At 40.7% G+C, this 24,628-nt stretch overlaps 3 protein-coding genes across 5 annotated transcripts; 2 read left to right on the forward strand and 1 right to left on the reverse strand.

Moving 5' to 3' along the window:
* Window positions 1-2,941: 2,941 nt before the first annotated feature.
* On the reverse strand, window positions 2,942-12,203 carry RB195_025567 (uncharacterized protein; the record flags this gene model as incomplete). 2 transcript variants are annotated; one of them, XM_064213782.1, is made up of 15 exons in its annotated part: window positions 2,942-3,071; window positions 3,256-3,352; window positions 5,718-5,851; window positions 6,019-6,143; window positions 6,200-6,350; window positions 6,492-6,614; window positions 7,232-7,341; window positions 7,838-7,994; window positions 10,052-10,131; window positions 10,188-10,286; window positions 10,362-10,453; window positions 10,619-10,756; window positions 10,836-10,926; window positions 11,667-11,778; window positions 12,106-12,203. In XM_064213782.1, 15 exons carry the CDS (start codon window positions 12,201-12,203, stop codon window positions 2,942-2,944), a joined length of 1,737 nt encoding a protein of 578 aa, XP_064069662.1. The 2 variants fall into 2 exon arrangements, with proteins under 2 accessions (XP_064069662.1, XP_064069663.1); XM_064213781.1 differs by lacking the exons at window positions 11,667-11,778; window positions 12,106-12,203 and having other exon boundaries at window positions 10,836-10,914.
* Window positions 12,204-12,210: 7 nt separating this feature from the next.
* On the forward strand, window positions 12,211-12,576 carry RB195_025568 (uncharacterized protein; the record flags this gene model as incomplete). 2 transcript variants are annotated; one of them, XM_064213783.1, is made up of 1 exon in its annotated part: window positions 12,211-12,576. In XM_064213783.1, one exon carries the CDS (start codon window positions 12,211-12,213, stop codon window positions 12,574-12,576), a length of 366 nt encoding a protein of 121 aa, XP_064069664.1. The 2 variants fall into 2 exon arrangements, with proteins under 2 accessions (XP_064069664.1, XP_064069665.1); XM_064213784.1 differs by having other exon boundaries at window positions 12,223-12,576.
* Window positions 12,577-13,003: 427 nt separating this feature from the next.
* RB195_025569 (uncharacterized protein) lies at window positions 13,004-13,531 on the forward strand (the record flags this gene model as incomplete). Its single annotated transcript, XM_064213785.1, has 1 exon — window positions 13,004-13,531. The coding sequence occupies one exon, from the start codon at window positions 13,004-13,006 to the stop codon at window positions 13,529-13,531; it is 528 nt and encodes a 175-aa protein (XP_064069666.1).
* Between the last annotated feature and the right edge of the window lie 11,097 nt (window positions 13,532-24,628).

Genomic DNA, 24,628 nt, shown 5'->3' on the forward strand with positions numbered 1-24,628 from the left:
CAGTAGGCCATAACTTATGGAGTTCCTATACCCGTTTAGGTAACGATGAGAAAAGGCTGTTCCGAACCCATAGTTGGACAGTTGCAATGATGATTTGCAGGCTGGGATCAAAATTCGTGATGAGTAGATCAGATTTTATTTGCTTGATGCGGTAGATGGAATACTGACACTCCGGTTGCCCACTTTTAGACGACATCCTTTTTGCTAGGAGCATCCTACGGTTAGCGAAGATTGTGCATTATCCTTGACGAATGTACAACAGAAGTTGAAGAGACCGAGGAAGGAACGCAGCTGGCTGAGCTCCTTCGGAAGCAGAATCTTACTTATTGCCTTGATTTTTGCAGGATCGGGCCGATGTCTATGGGCGTTGATCACAAACACGAAGTAGATTATTCTATTCTGTAGGGGAAAGTATTTCTCAAGGCAAACGAACGGAATTAGCAGTTCTGAACTCTTTGAAGACGGCTTTGAAACCCATATTGTGTTTGTCGATAGTTCTGCCACTGATGACTATGACGTCAAAGTAGGCAGCGGATCTATCCAGTCCAGCTTCCTGTTGGAGAATGCCAGGTGCCGTGCATGGTCAAGTTTGTGTCAAATGATTGGTTCAACAGTTTTTTTTAATGAAAATGGTTGACGTTAATTACGTCTGTTGTAAAGTCTGCACAGTGGCACTCACTGCTTGTTCACCACTGCAGGTAATCGAGCAATCCATACCATTTTGTTCCTGACAAAATAATCGCATTGGATCTGCACACGTTTCACAACCAAATTCACAAAATATATACTTTTGTTCCTTCTACTTGAGGACGACAGCACCACGAAATAGTCAAGAGGTACTGTAAATCTGGTATTTATGTATAGTCGGGTCAAAACGAATGCGAAGCACGGCGTAGTTACACGAGCGGTAGCGCTGGCGCAGTGCGGTTTTGACCACTCGCGACGACCTGCGAGCGGTCCGCATGGCAACTTCCCAAATTCTGCCAAGTGACGTCATCTGGATCGATATTAGCCAGGATTTTTTGTTTGTTTCCATTATTTGTGTTTTTGTTTCTGATTTTCCTTTTTTATGTTTCTTTCTTCGCATGTTTCCTATGTTTGCTGTTACTTGCTTTTGTTGTAGATCTGTTACTGCTTTTAGAATTTGGTTCAGAATTGTATTTGTTTCTATGATAGCGTTCTTTTTTTTGTTTATTCGCCTATCCTCCCTCACCTACGAATATAACAAGAAAACTTTATAAAAGAAACATCAACATGAGAATAAATACAATTCTGGGGTAAAGTATCGTTTGGGGGGGGGGCACTCAGTAGTGCCCTTATTTCTCGAACTATCGAAGTAAATAATCAAATCAGTCGGGGCCCTAAGGCCTAAGCATTAGTCTTAGGGGATCTGTGACATGTAAACTTAAGTTGCTAAGAGAAAAAAGTAAGAGCTTTAGGAAATAACGGAACCACAGCAAACTAGAAAAATACGCAAAGAATGGACATAAAAGACGAAAAAAACTAGGAAGAAAAGAAGAAAGAACGATAACAAGTAGAAAATTTGGCCAGTTTCGATCCGGATGATATCATTTTGCGAAATTTCGCAAATTGCCAAGCAAACGGCTCGCAGATCGTCTGCTAGTGACCAAAAACCGCGTTGCTCCAGCGCGACCGTTCGTGCAACTACACCGTGCTTCATGTCCTTTTGACCCGGTTATACGGTTCAGGTGAGTATGCGGTCATATAGCAATAGCGAGCATTTGAACTGTCATCCATGTTATATGATCTAGGATTTTAATACGACCATTACAAAATTTTCGAATTCTGTAGTACCGGGAAGTTTCCACCATAGTGATATGTAAAGATTATAAAACTTCAGTATTTGTATCAGTGCATGATGGACTTCCGTTTGAAAACATTATTTCATTCGTTACTTGGTAAAATCTTCTCAAAACTGTTCGCAGTTAGTGGTTAAAGGCATCACCTCAGGAATCTGAGGTTGTACGGATTTCAGGTGGAGTATTCGTATACGGGATCGTAGATTATGGAAAGGTGGGTGATTCTGACCATTTCTTGCTAATTCGCGTAAAAAAAGTGGCCCGGAAAATGCGGCGAGTGCACACGGCTGGCGCGCTCCTGTCGAACTCTCTTAGAAAATAGCGCGCCGGAACGCTCGAAGCCGTATCTTCCGGGGCGATTTTTACGGCAATTAGGAAGAAACGGACGGAATCACTCTCTCTCCTTAACCTGCGATCCCGTATACGAATACTCCACCTGAAATCCGCACACCTCAGATTCGTGGGGTAATGCCTTTAAGGATTTTTTTTCTATGTGTAACTGTAGGCCCACACAGAATTAGCGCCAGCAGTCAAACGTTTTGAGAATCCTTAACTATCGACAACTGCCAACATCCTAAGCTGACGAAATCGAGTCGAATCCATATCATCAGAACTTGGAGGAATTTAGCAGAAATATTTCTTCTACTGGTCTTATTAAGAAAATCAACTTATCTGGTTCATTACTTATTTTCATATTCTTCCATATAATCTTATGTGCACCCTATACTCTTTTGTTACCAAACACTCTAAATCTGATCAGGAAAAAATTTATCAAAGACAAAGGTTGTACATCCTATTTGCCGTTAAAAACACAAAATGATTGTTCAAAAATCTGTACTCTGGAGGCAGCTCCGAAGCATTATTTCTTATGAATTTATCACATCACAATGAAGCTCTCAAAAATATCACAATTCTTCAGTCTTGACAAAAAGTTGGCGATAAAAAGGAGTCTGGATACATTCATCTTTCAAATTACTCCCAGCTGGGAGAGAAGGCCTATATAAAAAATCAGTCAACAATATAACAATATAAAACACATATAACAATGAGCATCTGCTATGCAGAAATAAAAAAAGACATAATTCTATTTGGCACAGTATCCTACCCAAACATGCTAAGAGCTAAATGACATGTAAAGAAGTGCTAGAGTCAACTTCTGGGAAGTCTGCATCTGAATCGTCTGTCTCGAGTAAAAGTCTCTCAAGATCATGCATTTCATGCGACTCGGTCCTTTCCATCCGTCGATGCATACTGAAACAAATACATTGAAGCATTTCGCTAAGATTGAATAGGATAAAACCATTGTCTACTAGGATCACTGACATAAAATTACACTTTTGCAACAGTGAGAAGGTCCCAACTAGTAGGGCTGTCGTTCAACAGAATGAATGACTAATACAGCTACACATGAAGGAATATAATCAGAAGAACTTACTACAATCCATCGTGAAAGAACTTTCTATACGAACTAGTAGGCCAAAACAGATGAACCAGACATGCAAGTGCAACATAGTTAGCAAATGTTGTAATTCCTGAACAGACTTGCTTTCTCTTCAATAATAATACAAGATAAAATAATGAGAAAGAGGAAGATATCTGTGAGGAAGTTATGAATGAAGTGATGCATCAACCATCGGGAAACTTTTGAAAGAAGTGATTGGCCTCACGCGCTCACCGTCCAAAAAATAAAGGATAGATCCAAAACTGTTAAAATTGAGCCATTCAGCACTGACAACGGAAGTTCCTCGAAAGAATTTTCTGTTGAGGCAACGACGCCGAGGCCAGGAAGATAAACAACATAAACAAGGAAGCCAGATTCAATGCGTGCTACAAAGGTTCGTTCTTCATTTCGTTCCTTCGGTATTTTAGATAATACTAACCTAGCACCCCAAACAAGTCACCGTCATCCCTCATTAGTTCAAAAATCTTCCTAAAACACCTCCTTAGCACAGCTCTAGAACCAAATCTCATAGAGTCTTTCGACGATACTTCAGAATACACCAACGTTTCGAACGATGTCGTAATGCATGCTTCATTATGCACTCATGCAGTATCAAATTTTTCTGAGGATGACTGAATGTTTGAAAGATTAGGGTCCAATAACGGAACAGAACACATAAATTGCTTCATGTTTAGCTTCACTGTAGATAGCTTAGAGGTCGTGCTAAGGTACCGAGGCCAGAACCAGTTCACATTATTGCTTCCATACACACATTTGAAAGACCTATGTTGGACAAGAAATCACTGCCGTACTATCGTTACATAGATTATTGCTGCAATATACGCCTACGACAAGAGAAACTGAACCTCTGCATCAAGCCAACAGTGCTCGGACACATTAAGTTCACAAGGTAGAAACCTATAGAAAACTAAATTTCTTTTTTTTTGCATGCATACATTAGCTCGCGTTGTGGAATATGTAAGAGCAAGAAAAAAAAAACAACTATAGATAACATGCAGGGGACTGCGGCGAGAGTTACATCAAGTAGAAACAAGTAGCCAGGAAGAGACTTCTGACTTCTAAACTTGAACAGTGAAAAAGCAAAAGCTCAATCTTGTGCTGGTTTCTGGCTGAGAATGGCTCGCTGGTAACCACAATTTGTCTCTCAAATATCTTAGCCCGTACAGCTCAGAGAATATTCCGTCTTGTCTAGCTTGCAAGATGAGTAGAGCTGCGGCCGTTCACGCCTAGCGTTTTTACAAAATTACGTGAGAATTGTGAAAATACCTTCCAAACCTCAAGCAACTGCTGATAAAGTTAAAGTTTCTGGCGTTAATCAATCCGCTTGGGATGCGCCCCCACGTTCACTTCAATTCAGAATCGTTTGAGGTTTACGAACGTGTAACCGGCATATACAATGACTTGCGGTGGCTAGCCGATGTGTCAAGTCAGTGTTTTATCCTCCCGGACAAGTCCGGTACCAATTTATCGAACCCGGAGGGATGAAAGGCTTGGTGAGCACTAGGGCGGATTCGAACCTCCGATCGATCGTGCGGGAAGCGGAACCTCTAACAGCTACGCTGCTAGAGGCACCTGCCCCAACTGCTGATATGTGTTCGTAAATACAGCGGGCTCTGTATCTCTCTTAAGTACAATTTTGTCTATATGGTATAGAGGACGATTGTATGACACCAATCGTTTGTCGTAATACGTGCAGATAGTATGGGAACGAGCTCACATGAGAAACGATGCAGGCACCTTGTATCCCAGTAAACCAGGTAGGCTCAGGAAGCCGAGACTCTTCATCAGACTCGCTTGCCACAAAACAAACTATGGGAACACGATGATATTGTTGTTGTAACAGCCTTCACGTATAAATCCGAGTTTATATCACGCAAACAAAACATAGGAGGGTTTTGGTTTAGCTTTCAAAGCCAATTTAAAAAGGAAGAATAAGTTCATTCCGATGACAAAAAAAGCTAGCCTCACATCAATATCTCTGAAAATTATTACTCATAATGCGGGCTGTTAAGATCCTTCATAGAAATATCACATTTTTGTTACGAGAAGATCTGCAACACTACAAATTTTAGCCCACAAAGTAAGCACTAGCCTATGCGTTCCCACTGTAGTAGGTTTGTTGTTACTGTTCATACGCTAGAGCTTTTTCAGTTCTGTCGCGCCGCGCACAGTGATGAAGAATAAGAAATTTTGAAAGAAAATCTTTTGCTAAGAGATTTCTCAGCGTCGCTGCTTCCATACCTATCACTGAACGAAACGGCGCTACAAATCTAAGATGATAGCTTTATAGTAAGGTACATAGGGGACGGCGACAACGAGTTTGCAGGGATAAATCACTTTTGACCCCACACTTGAGACCATCTTCGTGCACAATCTTTTTGAAACTTCAATTTAAATTGATGTAACAATAACCGTAACCATAGAAGTAGACATACCAAGAATGATTTTAAATCTCCAAAGTTGCGATATGAAGGAAGCAATGACGCCGAGGCCAGGCAGATATACAAACCAAACAAGAAAACCAGATCCAATGTGTGCTATAAAAGTTGCTCGCTCTTCACTTCGCTCCCTAAAATAAGAAGACTACAAAACGTGTCAAACATCGTCCTCATCAATGGTTATCAATGTGTCTGACAAATCGTCACCAGTAACTAACTAGTAATCGACAACTAGTATTCTCCTCTTGGCGCCAAAATAGAAAAATAAACAGTGGTAAACCAAACATGAGGTTCTTACCTCATTATGAGCTTTCGGATTTCCACAAGGAACCAAAGGGCCAACAATATTCTGATAAGCAGTTGTCCATAACCTGGCCAAGATGAGAACACATCTACTTCGTGTAAAACATCATATAAGAAGATCTGCAAAATTCTTTTAGTGGTAATCGACAAATAAAACATCGAGAGGCATTACCCACAAAATTACAAATAAATAGAATGAAGTGTGTTGTAGCTAGAACGGCCCATATTATTATACACGTGCGGGATGATACGGATGTCCATGGATACAATCCCCATCCCCGAGACAGCAACAATAACAGCAACCACAAAAGCTCGATACCCGCGACTCTAGAAAGGAGCGACCTAATTAACATGAAAAAAAGGCAGACGTTTGTAATATCTTCTTCTGTAAATTTGATATGAACGAAAAATTCTGAGTTACATGTTGACCAGTTTCAGCTTTTAAGACGCACCTGCTGGGATACTCACCGTAAAATCTCGCCAACCACTCTCGCAATAAATAAGCCTTCTCCATCCAAAGCAAATACAAAAACATTCAGTGACTGTAAAGCAACACCTGCAGCTTTCATAGTAATTATGAAGTTGAGCATTCTGAAAGCAACATAATCTACGAAAATAATCTGACAAGCTCTGTTATTTCCTAATATCCCCGAAATTAACAGCAACATTTACAGAAATTTTCAACATAGCCTATCTGTCCGGGATTAAGTAGAAATAGGGACATATTACACAAATTTCACAGTATCTCTTCCCAAGTACAGAACTTTAAAGCATCAGAAGCACTCAGCACCACATGTCCGCAAAACATCCGGAAAAACACATCCTAAAAAATGACCTGCGCGCCCTCTCACAGGTGTCTTGTTAAAACGGAAGAATATTTCGCTTAGCAAGTTTCTTTGGATTCTCATCTTTTCAAGGGGAGGCTTTATTCACTCTGCCTGAAGTTTTAGAGATTGCGAGAATTGATTTTACTGGGTTACTCCCACCTTATGGTGAGGAGATCCGAATCTCAGTAATCTGAAAATGCAAAAAGAGAGTCTTCCCATCTCCTTAGTGGAAGTGTCATATCTTTTCAAAGGTTGTGAACCCATCCTTCATGAAATCTTATGAATAAATTGCCAAAAATTTCAAACCTAGAACCAACCAAATCAACCACCGAAACAATAGCGGGAATTCAATTCCAAAGAAAGAAAAAACAAAATACTAACCTCAACCGTCCGGGAGGGCTGCTCGTCTTGGATAATTGGAGACCACGTGACATTATCGCAGAGAGCACGATATAAACTACCAAGGTCACAATGTAAATTTCAAGTGTGTCCTGAAAATGAGATCTACTGCATATAGCACCCTACTACTGATTCAATTTTAAGAAATTCGTAAAAAAAAACACTGTTGGTGTCGGATGGAAATCAAAACGTTGTGAAAAAGAACTATCACATTATGAAAAAAATCAGGAACATAGGTGCGATAGTTAGGAGCCGAATCCTACACAATTGAAGGGGGTCTAGCTCATGGGGTGCGGCTCAAGTGATGAGGATCCCTTCGCAGCCGTTCAAAAGTGAAGGGGATCCCTTCGCGATACAACCAAAGGTGAAGGGGAGCAACAAAAGTGGCGCAGCTCTTCGGAAAACGATCGGAAAAAGCAGTCGCGAAAAATATAAACAAAGGAAAAAAACAGATGAACTTTCGTTTGGAAAGTTTGAAGAAGATGAAGTATCATAAATTTGCTGTAGTCAGTCAAGCTAAGGCGAGAGAAGCACTATAGAGAATGCTGATCCTACTCTCGTTAAATTCAATATGCAAGTTCTCGATACCTGTTCATCAAAAGAAAACTGCCACGTTAGAGGGCTAGCACCACTGGAACTCGGTCGACCGTTCGTTAGCCATATATTGTAGTCAACAAGAACACTGGCATCAGAATGGACCCATCTACACTCTTTATCTAGTTTACATGCCAAGAACACGATGTACCTGGAATGAATAATCATCTAATAAAATGAAAGTAATAGCAACGCCCTATGTATGCTTTAATGTCAGAAACAAGTACTGGGATTCACGAAGAGTGCATACTCACTTTCTACTCGACGCGAACATTATAGTGGAGGGAAACAAATGAGGGAACTACAAGCTCTAGCGATGCGAATTGTACGAGAAAAGTTTTTTTTTTAACGTAAAAACCGAAACTATAGCCACGTCATACAATGAAATGGTCCTTGCCAACAACATCGTATAAAAAGATGTGGTTAGCAATATCAGAAATTTGATTAGATGTTTCTTCGATGCCTTTCTAACAGGCATTACATAGAGTACAAGTTGACATTTGATGTACGCAAAACTGGATGAAATTTTTAAAATAAGTAAAGAAGAAGAGTCCAATACCCCATAAGTTCTGACACATGCTCTTGAAAAACTTACTTCAGAATTTCAAGTCAATTTTGAGCTTCTTTTCATACAAAACGAATTGTGAACAAGTCCTTTCGCAATTTCGGTACTCTGATATTTCAGCGCTGGCGTAAGAATAAATGGGCCTGAACGGACTTAATCAAATGAAGTTGCGGCTACTCCAAACCGGTTACTATAAACGCCGCACCGTTACCTCAATGGTAGCATGAAATAGTGTCTAACATTCAAAACAGCCGTACTTTTACTGCAAACACTTACAAATATTGGTCGGTGTATAATTGTCCGGCGTCCTTTGAATAAGATTTAATATGAGACATAAAACATGAAACTGTGAGAAAAATATGTTAACAGGATATACGCCTTCCAGCGCTGAAAAGCAACTGATCTAAATTGTTTCAAACGTGGAGATTTGAAACGAAAACTTATTCCCAATAATGACTTTCGCTGACTCTTTCGTCGAAAAGTTCACTAGGAGAGCCAAATGACTGCGCCATTATCTTTACTTTTTAGTATTATCAAATCACAACGTACGAATACGAATATGATTATCGACACACATTTCCACTAATCTTGACGATTTAATTTGAATGAAGAAGATTAATAAAACTACAATTATGATAAACAAGAAAAACGCAAATGTCACATATCATCATAACCTTTCGATGACTTCGTTAAAAGGAATTTATGAAAATCTTAATCGCTTCGTTTAATCTGCACTAAAAATCTGTTTCAAGTCACCAGAATACTGCATAAAAACCCGACTCAACTTTTACTAGCTAGAATAAGCTTCAGAGAAGCTTCCTCGGGCAAAAGTGAAGATTTTTCCAAGACCATAATTAGATCTGGGAACCGAAATTAAACACCACAAAGTCAGTCGATTGAAGAATACATATTTAGTTCGAGATATTTAGCTACACTTTTAATGCAAATAAAAAGGATAAAGTCATTGGCGTATCCACTTGGGATGCGCCAACGCGTTTTTACTGGAGTTCGTAATCGTTGAGGTTTTGGAACGCGTGTTGGCCTATACAATGACTTGCGGGGGCCAGCCGACGATCAAGTCAGTGTTTTTATCCTCCCAGATAGGTCTGGTATCAACTTATCGACCCCAGAGAGATGAAAGGCTTGGTTTGCACTAGAGCGGTTTCGAACCCTCGACCGTGTGGCTACAACGGACCTCTAGCCGACTGCGCCACACCCGTCCCTTTTAATGCAAATAGATGAACGGAAATTCCGGCAAACTTCACGCTTTAGTGCCCTTATTGAGCAACTGATGGTTCTCAAGGTCGAAGAATATCGGGACGGCACATTCTTATAACGATTGGAAGTAATCTCGCTCTAATCTCACCCCAGCGCCAAAGATTTTTCTCTCTCAAAAAAAGCAGCGAGAGAGTACACGACTACAGAAGACAATATGTCTTCGCGTTAGCTCGTCTACGTCAAGTTTTCATGCTCTCCTTAGTGATAGGAGATACAGGCAAAGAAAGTAACGTTTTGTTCCGGTCGTCTAGGCAAAGGTATAGGAAAAAGGTTGTTCAGAGAATAACTAGATTTGGGAGGTGACGCACTACAATGTAAAAAAAAAACAAGAGTTCAAATGAGACGTACTAAAAAATCATACAAACCAGTATTCAGCAGTTGATGGTTCTTCTACTTGCATGGTCATTTGCCAACCAGGAACTACCACGCGCGGATCGTCTTCTTCCTGTAAACAGAAGGGGAAAAATTGAATGGGAAAGGACATACTCAAAACACACTTACGTGACATAACTGTCCTTTAGCACAAGGGATCCATCGGAAAATATCACCGCGTTTCCCATCTGTGAAACACCGTGATTCGAAACCAAGTCTACTAATATTCTGGAATCACGCAAACAAGAATATATGTTTACAGCAGCAAAAAGGGTTAATGGGTTGCAATGAACTTGAAATTACCTGCATCATCACCCCACATGATACTGCATACTTGGAGTCACTATGAAATGAGGCTATCAACGTTTGGGGAACCAAGGCGAAAAGAAACTGTCCTGAAACTTGGAAGTTAAAGAGGAGTGATATTCAACCAGAATATATCCATCCTCAACAAAGCTATAACTTCTGCATACCAAAAGCGGGAAAAGCCCAAATAAAGATGTTGCAAAGACAAAATGCAGCAGTACTTCCCTAACATAAATTTGGTGAAGATTACTAACGTGTAGAATTAACAGAAGCCGAGGAGGTAACATTTCCGTATACAAAGCCACGAGTGTTTTTTCGATCCAAGACGCTAGTTTGTTGGAATCCAAACTTTGTGACAATTTTTACACGTTCTGAACCCGTATTCCACTTGCCTAAATTAGTATCTAGAAAGCAATATAACGACCATAAAATGGAATCTGTACTAGTGTATGGATGCTACTTACAACGTACCAGTCACGTGAACTGCGTCTGTAACGGCCGTTACAAGAATCGTGATTATTATCTTCAGTGTGACCCATTTTCTGATCATTTCTCCTTCATTCTGATAAAAGAAAACATCAGTGGGAAAGGAATAAGAGGAATCTATTTAAAATTCAGTAAGAAAGAATTCGGAGACCGCTAATTGTACGAATTATTCTGAAATAAACAAAACAAAACACACGACTACTTTGCTCAATCACATAAACATCAAATTATACTGATAGGAAAATAGAAAGAAAAATAGTGGCGTACAGCAACCACACGCAATTCCTGTACAAATTGGATGACGTGGCCCGATAAAGTGGAACAGAGCATGATTGCATCGTGCTCCAAGCAAGCAGATCCTCAATGGGGTTTGCTATGTGCTATAGGATATGGTGTTGAGCTTTTCACTCGTATGAATATGGAGATCGATCCAGAATACAAATTCCACTCTTACTAAAACTATTCTTTCACAGCTTCATATGTTGTTTTCAAACTATTACGAGTCCTCAGCATTATTTCTATCATAAAAGTGTTGGTTTCGAACAGCAGGTTTCTTGGTTCGCAAGTCGCTTCTTTAAGATGTTTCCAAAAAATTATATTAATTCCACCGGGATTCGCTCCACAGAACTCTTAAAGGCAGCGTATCACGAGGACGATGTTGGTATGGCTACATGAAGTAATAATTCACGATTTTCACGACCATGAGCGTAGCTAGTTCAGTCTCCCTCACTAGAGGGATCACAGCCGGTTAGTCGCGAGGCTACGTGGCGCGTCCCCGGGTGGTGGATAGAAGGCTAATCGCGGAACAGAAGCGACCTTGTGATTTCTCAGAGACGCGGGTGGATTCAGGGGATGGACTTCCTGTTTCTGCTGAGCCAGGACTGACTCATGACATCCTTGTATCCCGCACGTCGGTCCGGCCAAAAGCCTGCAATCAAGTGACTTTGACGTGCAAGGGAAGCGGTTTGGAGTCGCCTCCAACAAATAAGCTCCACATGCCCACTCGGGGAGAACGCAAGTTCTTCCAAAAACTCATGGGACTAGAGGCTTGAAATCTGTCCACGGGCTTTGAAGTTTTACGCATGTCACAGTAATAGAAAAGAGTCCTGATTCCGGAGGAAAGCTTGGTATGGTAGCGCCGGGGAGGACGGGGTTGCAGGAATAATGTAGGGCACCGAAAGGAAGAGAGCGAAAAGAAAAGACCGAAAGAACTGGGATCTTTTTATCCACACTTTACTTTTTACTTTTTACTCACGTGGGCTTGCATCGGAAGCGGCCATCGAATATCTGATAGTGCAAGCCAGAAAGCTTGAGTACGACGTCATCGGATTGACCGACACGAGACGACGCCATATAATAAATGATGGACGATATGACTGGAGAAGAACTGTTCTTGGGAGCCTGCGACAGTAGAAGAGTTGGTTATGTTGCTGTCCTCATCAGCACGAACATGGCAATGAACATCAATTCTTTCGAACAACTTACGACCCGAATCGGACCTTTACGGATGGGATTATGTGGTTCCACGCCAGCTTTGACTACTTTCGTCGCTTACGCTCCAACATCAAGCTCCGAAGAAGAAGTCGAAGTTTTCGACATGGACCTGGGAAAGTTCTACAGAGAAGATCATAACTTCTATAGAGTCATAGTTGGCGAATTCAGCACCAAAATTGGCCCAGAAGAACTCCTGAGGATCTTCACATCGCGATCCGTAGCCTACTACTAAATGAACAGGAGGAGAGGGTCTCCGAGTTTATCATGACAACTAAAGCCATTACGGAACTCGCAATTCCAGATGCCCTCCTCTCTACGCTAGAGGTGGGAGTAACCTGACGAAGGATACCATAATGAAACTGACCACATCATCGTCAGTAAAAGGTTTTGCTTGACGGAGGTCTCTGCCGTATCAAACTTCTTTGTGGGATCGGACCATCGCCTCCTACGAGAAAGATTCTCTTTCAATCGGAATGGAGAGAAAGCCCCGAAGTTCACAAAACGAACTCTCAGAACCATCATCGACTGGGATTCTACTCGCTTCGCTAGTCGGGTTTTGGTAAGTTACCACCATAATCAACATCGACGACGAATATGATCGGCTTGTAAAGCTTCTTCACAACTACGGGGAAAGCGAAAAGTTTTAAAACGACCAAAGGATGCCTATCTCCGGAAACTCTAGAGTTCAGTGTGGAGCTGCACTAGGTGCAGAGAAGCATGAGCCTACGTCCGACCTCGCGAGACGTTGCAGGGAAGCGATAAAAGAAGATCTGGAAGAGGAAAGAGCAGTAGTATTAGCCACATTAGCAGGGGCGGGTAAGAGCATTCGCGAAATCCGTCGGAACTGTGCCAATCGTAAAACAAAAAAGACTGCTCTCCGGAACCGAAATGGAACAACTACAGCATCGAGCAGGAGGATGGAGAAGCTCATTCACGACTTCTACTCAGATCTCTTCGACAGCTACGTCCATTTGCCTCCTCACCGTCTAACGGAGGATGGAGATGTCATCCCAGAGATTCTCCCTACCGAGGTCCGACATGCCATCATGTCGATGAAGAATCGTACTTTATTCGATTCCGACAGAATCAAGTCTGAACATAAAAATGAAAAAAAACATCTTCCGCTAATCTTATCAATCTTTGTCGAGGCTCTTTACACGTTATTCGTCGGAATGCAAGGTTGCTAAGCAATGGAAAACCAGCAAGACCGTGTTGTTCTATAAGAAAGGAGACCGACAAGGCATCGGGAACTATCGACTAATCTGCTTACTGTCTGTCATATACAAGCTCTTCACAAGAGTAATGCTGAACAAGATAGAAAGAACATTATATGAAAGACACCGATGCGAGCAAACATAGTTTCGAAAAGGGTTCAGTACGACTGACCACATACACCCCATTTCACAACTCATAGAAGTATCGCAAGAGCAGAAGGTGCTGCTCTGCCTCACCTTTATCGACTTGAAGAAAGCCTTCAATTCAGTTGAAACGGAAACGGTTATGGAGGCCATGGACAATCAAGGCGTCCCCAGTCCATATATAAGGATACTTCGTGAGCTATATAGCAACTTCACCACTAGAATTTCCCCATTTTATGACGATGTTACAATAGAAGGAAAAGAGTGGTTAGTCAGGGTGAATCAGAATCTCACTCACCCAAAATATCCGGTCCCACTCTCGAGAGCGCGATGAGGAGATAACATAGGAATGAGTGTTGACGGGCGGCATTTAAACCGTATTCGTTTCGCTGATGACATCGTTCTGATAACATCAAGCATAAATCAGGACGAACGAATTCTGGTTGAATTTGTTGGAACGAGTAAAAACATCGGTTCTCTGCTGAACCTGAACAAAGCGATGTTCATGAGGACGAATGGGTTTCTGATGCCCATTCACGCTCAACGTAAAAAACATTTCTGAATGCACCAGCTATGAATATCTGGGTCTTGAAATTTACATGATGAACTACGTGACTTCCGAGCTGGGCAGGAGGAAACGAGCGGTTTGGGGTGCACACCTATTCAACACCACCGTTCTTCCTGCTTTGACCCACGTTTCAGGAACCTGGGCGTTCGCAAGCAAGAGGAAATGCGATTAGCGTCATAGATCGTGGAACTGGAAGGGTGACGCTAGGTCAGAGGTGCTGCCACGTATACCAATGAAAGAAATTGGTGGAAATTAGGTGACACGTGATGCGTTTTAACGAGACTCGTTGGACCAGGGCGGTGAGCGACTGGACACCACGCGACATCAAACACTCCGCAGGAAGACCGCCAATAGTTAGGCCTATTCACGGGGTCCTTCAAGGAAAAATGCGATGCTCTTCGAGTCCTTCGCGTGAAGAGAACCTTCTAGGCAGCGCTTTCATGTGATCAGGTCAAAAAGAAGTATTACTGGTACCCGCTCGACCAAATCTATGAAAAAAGGAGCATAGGTGATACAGGTGATACCAAAATTTACCACTTATTAAGCAGAAGAGTTAACCGTATTCCTGAGTGTAATTAATGAAATCTTCGCATTTCACATTCACCAATAGATTTGATGCATAACTTAAATAAAAAAATAGAGGTCCTTAAACGGGTCGCAAAATTTAGCCTAACCTTCGCTGACATCAGCATGCCCTAGTTCTTCAATTCAGCTCTCTTCTTAAGTCACAACGCACAACATATAGTCGGGTCAAAAGTACCTGAAGCTCGGTGCAGTGCGTTAGTGGCTGCGCTCGACCTGCAAACAAATGCAATAGCAGTAGCATTTGCAATGACTAACAACGCGTAGTGCAGAGATGAGCACACCTAGCGAGGGTCCTACGTCCACTAGAACCGCTAACTTCATGGGACCGGTCTGAGCAAAGCCGCTTGCGCAGCTGCACCTAGCTTCACCTCGTTTTGACCAGTCCTGTGGAGTAAAAATACGAAAGAGGAAAGGAACCTCATGAGCGACGTTGAAAACATTTGAAGCGACACAATATCCATTGAGGCGACAGGAAAGTCAAAAGAAAAATGATCTGCAGTGCGGTCAAAATAGACCTTTGCTCCATTTGCGTAAGTGGCAACCGCTTACGCTTCTACACCGTTTTGGCATGTATAAACTCAGTAACAGAGTTGCGGAACAATGGAATTATATAGAAGGACTTGCAAAGCAAATGAGATTAGTTCAGAGTTCAGAAGTGTTCAGGAACAAAAACATGCAGGAATACATGATTCACACGAACGTTAGCAGGCTGCAGCAGAGTCAACTGTGACTGATGAGAGTCCTCTTTCACCCACTGACTCCCTTTGGCTCTCCGAAGTCAGTTCAAATCCGAAAAGAAACAAGAAGAAGACGGTGCACGCTCACAAATCAAAGCAAATAAGGCTGCCACGATTATACAGTAGCAAAGAGTAGTTCCCAGTGGTCAGGATGATTTACGAATCCCTCGTTGAATGAACTGAGACCCTCAGCACAATCGAAACGTCTACCCTGTTGCTGTTTTTTAAGTTCTTGGACTTCTCACTATGGCTTCTACTTAGTGCACAAATTCATTACTGGAATCATCTCAGTGGCCGCTACAGAAACACCTAGCGTGAGTCGATTATATTGTTACCGATATGACAAAATTTTGATCCTTCGTTTTAAAGGCATCAAACCACGAATCTGAGGTGTACGGATTTCAGGTGGAGTATTCGTATACGGGATCGCAGATTAAGGAGAGAGAGAGTGATTCCGTCCGTTTCTTCCTAATTGCCGTAAAAATCGCCCCGGAAGGTACGGCTTCGGGCGTTCCGGCGCGCTATTTTCTATAAGGAGTTCGACTGGAGCGCGCCAGCCGTGTGCACACGCCGCATTTTCCGGGCCATTTTTTTACGGCAATTAGGAAGAAATGGACGGAATTACCCCACTCTCCATAATCTACTATCCCGTATGCAAATACTCCACCTGAAATCCGTACCACTTCAGATTCGTGGGGTGATACCTTTAAGTGAGAGGCTCAGAAGTTAGTTTTGAAGTAGTCAAAAGCTCTGGAACGGCGGCAAACGGCGTGGTAAACAACCTTTCTGCACGTTTTTTTTACCACGAGACACGACATTTCCGTACACGCGTCGCGCCCAGGCCACCGAGACAACTTCACTGATTTTACAAGAGAGCAGCCTGATTTAATTTATACGTTGTGAAAGTAGAAGCACATAAATAATGGGATGCACCGTGACCTGTACTATCCATGCACTTGGCTAGTGTGCAATAGTCGGACGCCTGTATGAACGAACTACGATATTTGTTTGTTTGTTTGTTTGTTTCTTTCTTCCACAAATATTTGAATACGGTTATATGTAATATTTTCAAATATTTAAGTCTTCAATGGTACTCGTATTGACAGTTGACTTGAAAAACTCACGATTTTTTTAAACAGGTCACTCTAAAGCAATGATATAGGTACGTATTAGTTTAGATTGTGTAATTTATACTCTTTTTCTTGATTCTCATTTCTGCTTATCTCCAGTTCTTTCATTTCTTCAAGTACTCTCCCATACTACAGTAAAATAGCTAATTGTTCGACTGGAGATGCGGATCCACTCCTTTTTTTTATCTTGTTTTCATAACTCCCCTCAATTCGATCTCTGCTATGAAATCTGGACACCAATAGATTTGTGTGAGAAAGCTCTATCGAGTGGGGTTATTTAGTGCTTTTGAAACCTACCAGTAAGAGAGTTTTTGAAAAATAAATTTGTCTATGGCTACACATTAGCAAGACTGAGTACAAGATAATTGCGCCCGAGGCATTCATGATTTTTGACATTAATATATTGTTTAGAAAGTAAAGTGATAATTACTTATCCGTGATGTGCATACTGTTGCAAACAATTTGGTATCTCTCATTGCTATGAAGATGTTGAAAATTTGACTAAAATGACACATTTCAACTCCACAAATGGTACATCGATATTATTAGCCTAAAATTTTTTTCTTTTGAGATCTGGTAGAAAACCACTTATTAAAGGATGCCCTAATCTCTTGATTTTCTTGATTTTTCAAGACGTCTTTCTGTTTTTTTGCAGTTACAACATCATTGTTTCACATTACTTATTGTGGCTTTTGGAAGTTCTCAAGTCATTAACATTTGAGGTAGGTCTCAGAAGACGCTTTACTATAGAGAAAACTTTTTGTCCTTTGAATTCTTCTGATTTTCTCCACGATATTTCTTAGCTGTGGTCGGTTTTGAACCTGTAAAGACGAAAACGTTGCACTAGATCTTACAGGGAGGTTATTTGTTTGCGATTTAACGAAAATCTCTTCGGATTTTAAGTTGATGTTTTTTTTTTGAAGAAGATACCTATTGAATTGTGTTGATTTTGAAAAATTCTGTATCATTCAGATCTTAATTACAAACTACGTCTGCGTATATGGAAGGTTTCTATAATCTAGGCACGCCGATCCACGATATGCTTAAAGACATCACTCCACAAATCTTAGGTGGTACGGAATTCAGGTGGAGTATTCGTATACGGGATCGTAGATCATGGAGAAGTTGGTGATTCCGTCTATTTCTTGCTAATTGCTGTAAAAAAAACGGCCCGGAAGATACGGCTTCGAGCGTCCCGGCGCGCTATTTTCTACGAGTTCGTTTGGAGCGTGCCAGAAGTGTGCACACGCCGCATCTTCCGTTTTTTACGCCAATTAGCAAGAAATGGACGGAATCATCCAACTCGCCATAATCTACGATCCCGTATACAAATACTCTACCTGAAATCCGTACTATCTCAGATTCGTGGGGTGATACCTTTAAGGCTACACACCGAGCTATTGCTGTTTTACCGTATGGCAGTAGCTCGGTGTGTGGCTTGAGGTGAGGTGATTACTGCATTTGAAAGAATAGAACAGGTGCAGAGAAGAATGTTTTATTGTCAGGAGATCTTCAGAATTTTTGATGAAATGAAATCTAAGATTCTTGTAATGAAAGTGGAACTCTGCATAACAATGCAGCTGCTGCTCCTCAGTAATTCGTAGTTCTGGACATACATTGTTGTACGTGTATTCATGCCGGCCGTGTCATTCTTCGTTTTGCAATCGTGATTCTTCCTGCATTCTTTGCTTTTTGAAATTAGATTAGCATCACTAAATCAAAGAAATTATTACGATTAAACCAATTTCTCTACGATCTCGGGGAATGGAGCAAACGAATAACTTAGTAGAATGAAGAATCACTGAAATAGAAATCTGAAAATAGAAACATTATTCTTTATAATTGTTCTATTCTTTCTAATGCACTAATCAACTCGGAAACAAAGCAATAACTCGGTTTGTGGCCTAAGGTATCTGGTGGGCGTCCGTGTCCAGATGATAAGAACTATGCATGGTAGCTGACGGAGTTTGTGATGAGAATTTGATTGATACAGAATTTTTCAAAACCATTAAATAGGTCCCTTTCCTGAAAAGGCATGTCAACGTGATATTTGAAGAAATTTTCAATAAATCGCAAGCAAAAAATAAGCTCATTGTAAAATCAAAAGAAAAGTTTTTGCCTTTACAAGTTCAAAACTGCTCACATTCAGAAAAGAAAGAAAAAAATCAAAGGAATTCAAAGGACGGGGAGTATTCTTCTGGGTGATGTGTCGTCGGAAGACGCAGCTCTTTTGTTAACAATTTAAGAAACTCCAAAAATCATAATAATATAATGTAGTAATGCAAAACACCGAAGTTGTAGCCGAAGTGCATCCCATAACAAGTAGTTTTCCACTAGATTTTGTAGGAAAAATATCTTTAAGCTACTAATGTCGATCGTTTGTGGAGTTGGAAATGTCGCTTCGCTCAAATTTTCAACATATTCAAAGCTACGGATTTATAGCTGCGAGATATACCGAATTGTTCGCAATAGTATGCACATTACGAATAAATAATAACCGTTTTACTTTTTAAACAATATAATATTGTCAAAAATCATGAATCCTTGGGGCGCAATTATCTCGGACTCAGCCTTGCTAATGTGCAGCCATAGATAATGTTTTCCCCAAAAACTGTCTTACTGCTAGGTTTAAAAAAGTACTAAATATATTCCCAACTCGATAGATCTTTCTCACACAAATCTATAAACAAAATTATTGATGTCCAGATTTCTTAGCAGTAATCAAACTGAGGCAAGTTATGAAAACGAGATGAAGAGAGAGTGGATCCGCATCTTTTCGACTTCTGTCGAAGAATTAGTGATTTCATTGCACTTCCGGACCAAAACGTCAAGAAAGTTGCATGAAAAAAACATTATAAAAAAATTCGCGATGTATTACACCAAATATCTATTTGCGTGCGAGTAATTTCTGCACTATTTATATTACAGTATTTGAAGCAGACACTGTATGGATAATGTGGAAAGCAGAGGAAGCGAATAATATGTGCAGTTTAGCGTTAGTTCCCTTTTCTCTTGAGTATGAGCAGTTATTATGTGTAGTGTTTTTGTTTACGCTGGGGACAAACAGCGTTATACTGATGGTCTAACGCAAACCAATGTTCCTTCTCATTCAATCATTTTCTTTTCTTCCTTATTTTCTACGATTTTAGGGGATTTCCCAGAAAGTATGAATATTACTACTCAGAGAGATTTTGTGCCAACACATGTTAGATTTTTACATGCCGTTTTGATTTTATGTTGATCAAGCATAATTACAGTGCTTTACGTGTGTTTTCCAGTAAAAGGACTTGTGAGTTTCGAGCAACTATTATATAACTGAAAAGAAAGATCATAAGATTTCCAACTTTTTCTCTCAAAACAAAGTTCCAGAGATGAACAAACCATGCGCTAAGAGAAAAAGTGCGTTTCTCATATTTCATGCATTCAGAATCGCTTCTCTTCCAACGTTCAACTTGATAGCCACCTTGTCTATCACTAAAACTTTTAATAGATGGAAGATTACGTATTTAGTGGAATTTTGTAGATAATATCCTTAATTGAAAAAGTCTTATTGGGGAGTTATTCGCATCCGGATTTGTAGGGAAATGATTCGTACTTGGAATCGACTTTCTTAATTTCCTACGAAACAGTGTTCAAGAGCTCCTGATGGGGTTATGGAAGTAGTTCTAAAAGTGCACTTAAACTGATGGATTCGATTCCGGTATTCATTTTACTTTTGGGTAGGTACTAGTAATAGGCGTGTATATATATATATATATATATATATATATATATATATATATATGTATATATATATATATATATACTGCCACCGCCAGTCTAAACAACGCCGGACTTCATACTTTTCGTAGTGGTCTCTTATTTCGCCTTTAGTTGAAGCTGATGCACTTTCCGTAAATTTCTGTCATAGAATTGAAGCTGTTTTTTTTTCAAACGAATGCTGCTCTTGCGTTTTTTTTTCTCAAAAAAAGGAACATACACATTGATGTAGTCAGTTTACTGTAGGTGTTTGAATATTCTTGACTTAGAGCAAATTTGAACTTGATTTTACATCTATATTCTTTCGATACCCCAACATTTTAAAAACATATTAAGAGGTGTTAGCCAAAGTGTTCTTCTTTCTACTCAGCAACTAAAAAAGAATGATATGGAAACGTGAAATGACATGAACGCCATCATCATGCTGATAAGGGTGCTGCGTCTAATCACGTAAAGTGCTAGACACTATTTAAAGTCATCACCCCACGAATCCGAGGTGGTACGGATTTCAGATGGAGTATTCATGTACGGGATAGTAGATTACGGAGAGGTGGGTGATTCCGTCCATTTCTTGCTAATTGGCTTAAAAAACGGCCCGGAAGATGCGGCGCGTGCACAAGGCTGGCGCGCCCCAATCGAACTCATTGTAGAAAATAGTGCACCGGAACGCTCGAAGCCTTATTTTCCGGGCCGTTTTCTACGGCAATTAGGAAGAAATGGACGGAATCACCCTTCTCCCTATAATCTACGACCCCGTAAACGAATACACCACCGGAAATCTGTGCCACTCCAGATCCGTGGAGTGATGCCTTTGAGCAGCTGTTTGCATGCAGGTATCCAGTCCTCGAAGAAAGGAGTCGGCAAACATTGTGAGGATAACCACAGCCGAGTAGAGATACGCAGGCGTACATTAGGGTGCGAGCAGTTGCCACGGCCATGAAACAGTCGACAGTATCACTTTTACTTTGCAGCAAAAAAATACTTGGATTCATTGCGCGATGCTGATGCAGAATAATCCCGCTAATTCGAATTTCAAACGTCTTCGCATCAGATCCATTCAGAGGAGTTCCACTCAGTGCCTTTCGGTGCCGACGTACCAATTCGATGCTGTGGGACCCGTTCCAATAAAAAAAAGAATAGACTTTTGCTAGCAACCGTTCCTCCCCCTTCCCTGTCCCTCTCCCTGTTATTGATAAATGCAACTAGAAATCCGCAGCTGTATTCGAATGGAGAGAGAGAGTTGTCGTTTATATTGCATTGTCTTATTTATTATTTATATTGTTTGCTATTACTACATCGTTGTTTTGTGGTGTAGAGTAGCATGTAGCGTCATATTGTTTGCTTATCTTTCACGTATCATCCATAATCTCACTGGCATAGTTTTATCACATTCTGCTTTTTATTACCACTTCGATTTACGTGTTAACAGCAAAAGTAGGTGTTAGAAAGGAAATAGAAATAAGAACTAGCATAGTTGGGTTTTCTTTGTTTGGCTTCTCACTAGTGCTTCTGTCAACTCTTACAGATCTGCGCACAATATTTGGTTAAATTAAAGAGGAAGAATAGCGAAACTTAGTTGAACAATATTGGGATTTCTCCAGGAACTCCGGATGAGAGGACTTAGAAGTAGTTCACAAGTAGGAGATCGATCATGGTTGCAGCTGTCTCCCCAACGATGCGACTTATTACGGATGATAGAACGAAAGCAATCCGCACAGCTGCTGCGATGTGCAGGCTCTTCTCCTTGGTTAAGTTATATTAGTTGGACGATTAACGATTAATGAGTTGGACGCCTTCTATCACGCAAAAAGTTGCATCGTCGAAGAGAGAGGACCACACAAGTCAGTTCCAATAGCTTTTGCTCGGATTACTACGGGAATTAAGCGTTATCGCGCCCAGTCTGTGAATCGTTCATTTCGTTGTCCGCCATGAAATGCATCACTCTACGAATCTGAGGTGGTACGGATTTCAGGTGGAGTATTCGTATACGAAATAGTAGATTATGGAGAGAGGGGTGATTCCGTCCATTTCTTCCTAATTGCCGTAAAAAACGGCCCGGAAGATACGGCTTCGGGCGTTCTGGCGCTCTATTTTCTACAAGGAGTTCGACTGGAGCGCGCCAGCCTTATGCGGTGCCGTATCTTCCCGGCCGTTTTTTACGGCAATTAGGAAGAAATGGACGGAATCACCCCTCTCTCCATAATCTACGATCCCGTTTATGAATACTCCACCTGAAATCCGTACCACCTCAGATTCGTGGGGTGATGCCTTTAAAGCTGAGAGGAGCAACCCACACGAAGGTGAGCCAGGCGACGACGCAGGGTTGTCTTGTTTAGGAAGTAAGGAAAAATGATTTAGCATGGCCAGAACCTCGGATCATGTGATCATTTATCCTGTGTGCATCCATTAAGATCGTTTGCAACTAGCAAAATGGGATATTCCTATTCCTTGAAATAAAGACCCTTTCTATTATAGAAATCTGAATCCGAATCTCATCGAAAAATCAATATATTTGAGTACAATTACTTAATAGAATTATTGCTACGAGTTACTTATCTTCAATTTGTTTAGAGAGAACTTATTGAATCTCTCCAAATAAAAGTACTAGATTGTTCAAGTGTATATTCTATATATAGATAATATTTATTTATATTTCCCTGATAGATTGAGACGTTTCCAGCATCCTGGAAAAAAATACTATCCTTAATTTCGACTACTTACTTATCTTGTTCAAAGTTCGTGGAAACTATCCAGAACAGAAAACGAACATCGTAGTTCGTTCACACTCTCGACTGACTACTTCACATTAACACAAGTGGACAAAAAAATACAAATCATTGTGGATTCCATTATTCATCTGTTTTTGCGTTTATTCCCTGGATTTGTTAATGATCAAGCTGCTGGTTTGCGTATTGTAGTTTGAAGTTCTCCTCGCGAATCTGTTTTCATATCAAATATTCTCGTTCGGATTTCAGTCGAAGGTGCAGTTATTCGTTGAATGACTAGAATTTCTTACGAAAAAGAAAAATCTTGTGGCGCTAAACCTTTTTTTTCCCTTGCAGCATCTTTTTTCAACCCTCTTTTTCAATACTTCAACATTCTGAGGTGAGTCCAAGTCCGAACTACGATTCTTTATAATCATATTTTTCGACATTAACACACAGGAAACTTCATTAGGAACAAAGAAAGTCGATGAATAGTACGTGATTTTTTGTCCAGCTCCTGGCGCAAATATTCGTTTTGTGATAGATCTCTAGAGAGAATCTTAATTATACCAGATTGTTAATATTTTCGTTGAAGTTCATTTGATTCCTGCAGGCAACCTATTTCTTTGCACGTCACTGAATTCTAGTGGATATAATTACGCAAATGAACTTCGGAAGTTTCCTTTAATTTGTCGAGAATAGTCGCACGGAAATCGAGGAGAGAGAGAGTCAAGTGCATCATTAATAAGCGCCAAATGAATAGCAGACTTCTATAAGGAGTGTCTTTTTTTCTGAACATATCGTTCGGGAGAAATTCTACGATTCCAGTTGAGTTCTCTCCAGTATCAATAGGATTCGAGACGTAGTCTGAAGATTCCTTCAGAAAAACTAGAACACCATATAATATTTTTGGAATTAGATTTATCAAGCGCATCAGACTGATCAATTTGCCCGACGAAGCAACTGTTTACCTCCGCATAAACGAGGAAACGAAACCTCAATTATACTATTAAACATTAGCGAACATGTTCGTTGACGAAGGTACTTCTTTGCACCCTCATTGAAATACTCGTTACACACTTTCATTTCACAACTCATGCTTGTGTAAAGAGTTGCTTCGTAGGGTGAAGTGACACATTCGATTTCCGAATTTGTAGGCAAAATTTCTCGTTTTCGATGCGAAACACTTGTAATTGCAAACTACATATACATTCCGAACCCTATCTACTGGAGAGGAAACTGGATAGTGAAAATTCTCTTGGACGCTGCCTTTAAAGGCATCACCCCACGAATCTGAGGTGGTGCAGATTTCAAGTGGAGTATTCGTATACGGGATGGGAGACTACGGAGAGGGAGGTGATTCCGTCCATTTCTTGCCGTAAAAAACGGCCAGGAAGATGCGGCGCCGCACAAGACTGGCGCGCTCCAATCGAACCTCTTGT

Source organism: Necator americanus, chromosome X (genome assembly GCF_031761385.1).
Source record: "Necator americanus strain Aroian chromosome X, whole genome shotgun sequence".
Lineage (NCBI taxonomy): Eukaryota > Metazoa > Nematoda > Chromadorea > Rhabditida > Ancylostomatidae > Necator > Necator americanus.